Source organism: Sycon ciliatum, chromosome 4 (genome assembly GCF_964019385.1).
Source record: "Sycon ciliatum chromosome 4, ocSycCili1.1, whole genome shotgun sequence".
Taxonomy (NCBI): domain Eukaryota; kingdom Metazoa; phylum Porifera; class Calcarea; order Leucosolenida; family Sycettidae; genus Sycon; species Sycon ciliatum.
In genome coordinates this window covers 35,247,336-35,254,952 of record NC_088646.1, presented here as the reverse complement: position 1 = coordinate 35,254,952, position 7,617 = coordinate 35,247,336, and the positions used below count along the sequence as shown (strand labels likewise).

Here is a 7,617-nt window from a genome sequence, read left to right as displayed (position 1 = left end):
TGTAGCACGCCATAGAAGTCTTGAATGCATCTATCGTGTGTTACATTGGGCTAAATCCCACCACTTTCTTAGGATTTCACTTTCAGACAGTGATGTGTATTTAGGACCTAGCATTTGCTTTGTTCATATTGTAGTTATAATTATGATTCTTAGGTATGTGTATGGGATTGAGGCCTTTGGCATCTGGTTGGTGGATCTGATCTATCCTCCCCACCGTTTAGGAGCTGCATCTGACGCCTGATCATGGGGTGGTGGCGTCCCACGGAAGCGGAAAGGTGGTTCTTGACCAGGGAGTTGCACGACTCCTTGTTCTTGACCTGCCCGGTACGCGAACCCGTCGAATTTTTTTATTTTTTATTAGGTATGTGTATGATGTGCTTCTGTGTCTTCTGACTGTAACTTTATTTTAACTCTGAAAGAGCAGATTTGATCCTTTATGACTCCTTCATTTTCGACACATTCTCTGTACTGGACACATTGTTGCAATTATTCTATGTAAAATAGAAGAAAAACACTAGGGAACGAGTGATGAAGCAATTATCCACGACTGCAACAAGATAATAGGCAGAAAGTGCGATAACAGGGCACACAACTGACAGGCTACTGAGACATTCAGTTTTGTGCCCTGTTAGCGCACTTTCTGACTGCTTATTATCTTGTTACAGCCATGGATAGTTGCTTCATCACTCGTTCCGTAGTGTTTTTCTTCTATTTTACATTTGTATCCGAGCAATTATTGTACACTTCCTTTATATTTAAACTCGGATACTGAGCCAGTTATAAATGTAAAAAAGAGAAGAAATACATGAGAACGAGTTATGCAGCAACTATCCACGACTATAATATTCTTATTCTTTGTTTAAACTGGTGTCTTTCTTTATTGCTAAAGTACGGTTTTCTACTTCTATACGTTTGAATGGCGTTGTGACATGCATAGTCATGTATATCTGGTGTGGATGCATGTACATTTTACAGAAGGGTGTATGCGTGTACCGTAATGTCGTGTATTGTGTATCAGGCGTATACTTCAACCAGGTATTTATTTGTATGTCAGCATGGAAAACAGGCTTCTATTGACTATACAAGACACTAAAGTATGCACGTTGTACAGGTGTCCATACCCCAGTGGGTGTGAACATCCCCGGTTGGGTGTTCATTGGGTGGTATACATGTACGTTCACATTAGACCAATTTAGTCCAATAATCAATGGAAGACAATCGCCTTTCCAGATTCATCACATTGTACAGAGCTAATAACAACTACTACTGTAGTAGCTATTAGCAAGCATTACAATTACAATAATTCTCCATCAAATTTTCGGCCAGGAGCAATCATCAGGATTGAGGAGAAAAAACAAGTGAGGTGGACCTATAACAGGCAACACAAAGTGGAATGAAACTACACCATACGTGATAAAATTGCACCATCCTTTCGGCACATACCCATGCACATGCCAAAACACTGAAACACCCACTCATACTCACACTCGCACCAACACTCACTCACACAAGCTCACACTCCAAATCACACCCAAACACGTGAAACTAAAGACACACACAAAAAATACCAATGTGCCTGAAAACAAGGTGTGAATAGTGGTGGGACTATGACAAAAGAAAAGGAGATGAGATTCTGTCGCCAAACTGCACTTACACTACAACATTGTGCTGAACTACCGGTATATAACAATGGCGTGAACAAGCACACATGACAACAGGACAGGACAGTGGCAACAGAAACAATGATCATCATCCAATTTTTCACATTGTCAATTGTCAAGCAACACCCAGCCACGATCACGGTTCACCTTAGGATGGTGTCTGGAGATGTGGATTGCCTCCCTTATCCGGCGGTTCACGTATGACACTTCCGTTGCGAGTATGGATGGTGATGTGAAGGGAATGATGATGAATACAGTCTTAGTCTTACTCTTAGATCCATGCTGCTGAAGGTGACAATTACTCCTCTGGTTAGAACAATAACTTGGCGACATGTCACGTGCATACAGTGTTAGGTCTAGCCATGAATGATACCCAATAGCATAAATCGTCATTGTGTACTGTTGCCGACTGGCCCTTTGCATTTCCCGCTGTCATGCTTGCGGTCCGTTGTTTCATACATAGCTAGCTAGCTGGCTTTCCAAGCTGCGTCGCGTTATCATGGTTATGTTCTGCTGTACGTGCAGTCTGCGCTGCGTACCGTGCGGGTACGATTTAGTTCCGGTTTAGGTCAAGCAGTACTACTACTACTACGAGTAGTTCCGAGATCATGGTTTTTTTTTCAGTTCTCTTTTTTCCTGGTAGACAAATGTAAGCTAAATAAAACGTCTTGGTTGTGTGGCCGCTTGGGTTGGGTCACAGGGGCTTTGCCATCATTCCACTACAGTTTCTGGTGCCGAAACCCGGGACTGCGGGGAGGAACTAAGGATGGCGAAAGCAGAAGGCGCGTTGCGCGCATTTAGTGGCCAGGAGGACTTGGAAGAGTTCTGGCAGAAGTTCCAGGTCGTGGGAAAAATTCAGAAATGGAGCACAGGCAAGGAGCGAATGGCGCATGTGCCTCTGTATCTATCTGGCGATGCCTTTACGGTGTGGAGACAAATGGCTACTGCGGATCAGGAGGACGAGGATAAGGTGAAGGCACGGCTTGAGGAGTCGTTCGCCTGCTCGTCGAGGGAGGCGTACTCCCAGTTTGTGCGACGTCGGAAGCGGGAAGATGAAACTGTTGATGTTTATGCATCTGACTTGCGCCTTTTGTTGACGCGTAGTGGCCACAAGGAAGCAGCAGATGGAAAAGACCCGGTGCTCGTCGAGCAGTTCTTGTCAGGTCTGCCTCGTCGATTTGCAAATCAGCTGCGCCTCAGTGCGGCGGCTAGTGGGGATCCCACGATGACACAGCTGACGAAGCAAGCACGTGCTCTCCTTGCAGTGGCGGATGAGCCTGGTGTCAGCGCGTCTGCCGTAGGACCTGAGCCAGGAGACAGCAGAGTATGCTACCTGTGCGGAGAAACTGGCCACCTGAGGAGGGACTGCCCCAAGAAGAAGAAGGTGCAGTGTTTCAGATGTAAGCGATTTGGTCACATCAAGAGGCACTGTCCTGAGGCCAAATCCGAAGGACAAGTGAGTGGCAGGAATCCTGGTGCAGGTGCCAATGCATTTGCAGTATCACCAGATGTCGCTGCTGCAGAGTGCGAAGATGATGCATGTCTTGCCCTCGTTGCCAGGCGTCGTGGTGGCCTGCCGAAAGTCTTCGTGTCGGTCAATGGAGAGCGGACCAGGCTGAAGGCAGCCATTGACTCTTGCTCGAGTCGCTCCCTAGTGTCTTCTGCTGCGGTGCGTACACTGTCTGTGCCTGTCTGCAAGCCGTCGGGTGAGGACATGATCACGGCTATTAACGGCAACTCACTCGATATCACTGGCACTGTGGAGCTGACTGTCTCCCGTGATGACAACAATGTGTACCTGCCGAAAATCAAGGCCAAGTTTCTGGTAGTTGATTCTCTGGACGTGGTTCGCTCTGACATGCTGATTGGTCTTGACGTGATCTCATCGGCCGGTGGTGTTGCTCTGGAGTATTCAGAGAGTGACGGCCAGCTAACTGGTGCTGTGTTCGGAACGAGGCCAGTCGTGGCTGCAGTCGAGAGTAAGATCAGCAATGAAGAGCACTTGCCACGCCACGTTCAGGTCCGACAGGATGGAGACAAGGTCACGTTGGAGATGAGTGACTGTGAAGTGATGTTCGACCCCGAGAAAGGCTTCTGGGAAGTCACTTGGAAATGGTGCGACGGAGCTGCTCCAAGTTCACCTATCGGTACAGGCATCGGCGAGTATTCCCGCCAAGGATTATCGGATGATCAGGAGGTGAAGTTCGTCACCGAGGTCCAAAACTGGATTGATCAAGGATGGCTAGTTCCTTATGACGAAGGCTCGCACGGCGAGATTGGCGGTGTTTTGCCTCTGCTGGCAGTGTGTCAAGAGCACAAAGTGTCCACTCCGGTCCGCCCCTGTCTGGATTATCGCGCGCTGAACAGTCTCATTGTGTCTCATCCGGGCCTGGATGCACCAGCATGTGAAGAGAAGCTTCGGAAATGGCGCCAGTGCGGCGATGCTATGGATATCCTGGATATTCGGAAGGCCTTCCTGAACGTGCGTGTACAGCCTGCCTTGCAGCGGTTTCAGGTGGTGGCTTGGAAAGGTCAGAAGTTTGTCATGCAGCGCATGGGGTTCGGCCTTTCAATCGCACCAAAAGTCATGGATGCTATTGTCCGGTGGGTTACGAAGGACTTTCCGGCAACTGACAACTATGTGGATGACATCCTGACACCACGCCATCAGACCAAGGAGCTGGCTGCCTCTCTGCAACGGTATGGTCTACCAACGAAGCCGCCTGTGAAGCTTGAGGAGGCGTGCGTGCTTGGCCTGAAGATTGATGCTGAGGGAGACCAGCTGCGATGGGATCGTCGTGACCCGACATCCATTGATATTCCTGCTGTGCTGACGAAGCGTAGCATCTTTCGCTGGTGTGGCGCCCTGACGGCGCATTATCCTGTGTGTCGCTGGCTGCGGCCGATGTCAAGCTGGCTCCGTCGTTTGGCCTGTCTGACTGATGCATGGGATGAGCCGGTTCCAGAAGAGTTGCAGGTGTTGTGTCGTGACGTCATGGCTCGGGTGCTGAAGGAAGACCCAGTTCATGGTGCTTGGAGCGTTCCAAGCGGCGAGGAACACTCCTGGAAGATCTGGTGTGATGCCTCGAGTATCGCCTATGGCGTGGCCCTGGAAGTCGACGGCCGAGTGGTAGAGGACCAATGCTGGCTGAGACTGAAGAACGACACTCGCCACATCAACCTATCAGAGCTCGAGGCGGTCATCAAGGGCCTGAGTTTGGCGGTTGAGTGGAATGTGCGCAAGGTGAAGGTCTTGACCGACTCCAAGACCGTTCATGGCTGGCTGAGCTCGCTTTTCGGCCACTTGAAGCGAATCAAAGTCAGTGGGCTGAACAAGGTGGTGGTTCACCGGCGACTCCAAATCATCGATGACTTGATCAAAGCGGCTGACCTCAGCGTTGATCTGGAGTGGGTTCCATCTGCCAGCAACAAGGCAGACGAGCTGACTAGAGTTCCTGAGAAGCTCGTCCAGTACTGGAAAGGTCAGTCAGGCGTCGGCGAGTTTGACGTCGGCGTGTCTGGTGCCTGCATCGATCCATCTGCTCTTGGCCCTGTGTCGCTCCAAGAGATAGCCAGCGAACAGGAAAGTGATGCGGCCATCACAGCGGTGATTGCAGCGAAGACAGCTGAACAGGAAGTTGTCGCTGCTGGCTACAAGAAGATCCAGAATCAACTCTGTGTTGCCGACGGTGTCCTGATGAGGAGCTTCAAGGTGCCGACTGGTGAAGAAGAAGTCGTTCCAGTAGTCCCAGAGTCTCTGGAGGAGAGAGTGTTGCGCGCAGCCCATCTTCAGACTGGACACGCCGGTTGGGAGGGAACCTGGCGGTTTCTGCAATGCCGGTGCTTCTTTCCCTCAATGGCAGCAAAGTGCCAGGACTTTGTTGGCAAGTGTCAGGCCTGTGCTGTTGCCAGTCCGCAGCGTGGCGAGAGTGTTCCAGCTACGAGGTCTGCCATGCCATCTGGTCCGTGGAACACCGTGTTCATCGACACCATGGAGCTCGGCGGCAGTCGTGATGGCAGGTTCCACTGCGTCCTGGTGTGTGTGGACGCATTTACCAAATGGACTGAAGTCGTTCCGTTGCCCCGGCACGATGCACGAAGTGTTGCTGATGCCTTTCTGTCCATCTGTGCCCGGTGGGGCCCACCAGAGATTGTGCGCTGCGACAACGGCACCGAGTTTGTCAACGCTATCATGTCGGCTTTGTTTGCGGCGTTTGGAGTTCGAGTGCAGCATGGTGCAGTTCGTCACCCGCAGAGTCAAGGCACGGTAGAGAGGTTCAATCGTACGCTCCTCACTTTGATTCGGAAGGTGTTGGAGGAAGAGGATGATTGGAAAGCGGCTCTTGATCTGCTGCTATTCAAGTACCGTGTACGCCCGCATAGTGTCACTCGAATCAGCCCGGCCGAGGCGATGTATGGCTGGAAGCCGAAGCGCCTGGTGGTGGAGAAGTCCGGCAGCGAGCTATCTGAGAGCGCTTGGGTGGACAAGCTGAAGATGCAGACGGCCCGGGTGTGGGATTATTTAGACGGCCAGTTATCGCAAGCTGACTCCATCGATGAATCGAGATCTCGTGTCGCTTGTCCCTATCAGCCCGGAGATCCAGTACTGTTGCGACGCCAGGACCGACGGCAGAAGCGCCAGCCTCCCTACGAGCGTGGTTGGGTGGTCGAGGCAGTGGTGGCATCCTCAACGGTCGTCGTTGCGCACGGTCGCGGTGGCACGAAGATCGTGAATGTTGATCTGTTGAAGATGGATCCAGGCGAGGCTGAGTCAGAGTCAACGGAAGTCGACCAGGTGGAGGCCAGTTCTAGCAGCAATGGCGAACTGCCCATTGCCTTTGACCTGCCGATTGCTGAAGATGATCAGCCAGTTGGACGAAGCCTCCGGAATCAAGATACATTGAGAGCCCCAAGGAGGTATGCTCCGTGAATGTGGAGCTGATGGTGTGCAGTAGTTCATTTGTTCTGTGGTTCTATTATTCTAGGTTGTGTTCCTAAATGCTATAGGTTTTTCCTTTCACAGCGTTTCGAGTGTATTCCGGTCTTTGCTCGTAAAGAGACTTGTCACCTGGTGGAGGTGTGATGATGAATACAGTCTTAGTCTTACTCTTAGATCCATGCTGCTGAAGGTGACAATTACTCCTCTGGTTAGAACAATAACTTGGCGACATGTCACGTGCATACAGTGTTAGGTCTAGCCATGAATGATACCCAATAGCATAAATCGTCATTGTGTACTGTTGCCGACTGGCCCTTTGCATTTCCCGCTGTCATGCTTGCGGTCCGTTGTTTCATACATAGCTAGCTAGCTGGCTTTCCAAGCTGCGTCGCGTTATCATGGTTATGTTCTGCTGTACGTGCAGTCTGCGCTGCGTACCGTGCGGGTACGATTTAGTTCCGGTTTAGGTCAAGCAGTACTACTACTACTACGAGTAGTTCCGAGATCATGGTTTTTTTTTCAGTTCTCTTTTTTCCTGGTAGACAAATGTAAGCTAAATAAAACGTCTTGGTTGTGTGGCCGCTTGGGTTGGGTCACAGGGGCTTTGCCATCATTCCACTACAGGAATGAATGGCGCTGTGGATGGATGTTGTAGTGGTTGGTGCAATGCGCAGTGCTCTCCCCAGGGCTTCTGCGGTGCACAGGCTCTCGCTTCTCGGTAATGTTCCTGGACTCGCTCCCTGACACACTCTGTCTCTCCCACATACTCCTCTCCACACAGTAATTCTTGTGTCGGGAAAAGTCATTCGGACAGCGAAAGTCACAGCCGCAGACACACACCCTCACCCACACACAAAGCAGGTAGCGTGGTTACAAAGCTATGCATGTGTTGCCGACAAAGTTACGAAGGTAGAACTTGTTCTCATGACGACACTTGGACACCAGCTCTGACCTCTTGTAGAGGGAGCGGGTCCCAGGTAATCTCTAGCTTTCTGGCCAGACACAGACACAGCCAAG

At 50.7% G+C, this 7,617-nt stretch overlaps 1 protein-coding gene across 1 annotated transcript; it reads left to right on the top strand.

Annotated features, from left to right (window-relative positions):
- The first annotated feature begins 2,427 nt into the window (after positions 1 to 2,427).
- On the top strand, positions 2,428 to 6,591 carry LOC135813532 (uncharacterized). Its single transcript, XM_065326624.1, has one exon. The coding sequence runs from the start codon at positions 2,428 to 2,430 to the stop codon at positions 6,589 to 6,591; it is 4,164 nt and encodes a 1,387-aa protein (XP_065182696.1).
- The last annotated feature ends 1,026 nt before the right edge of the window (positions 6,592 to 7,617 follow it).

Coding starts and splice junctions, on each gene's coding strand:
- LOC135813532 (XM_065326624.1), top strand. CDS start 2,428: ATGGCGAAAGCAGAAGGCGCGTTGCGCGCATTTAGTGGCCAGGAGGAC.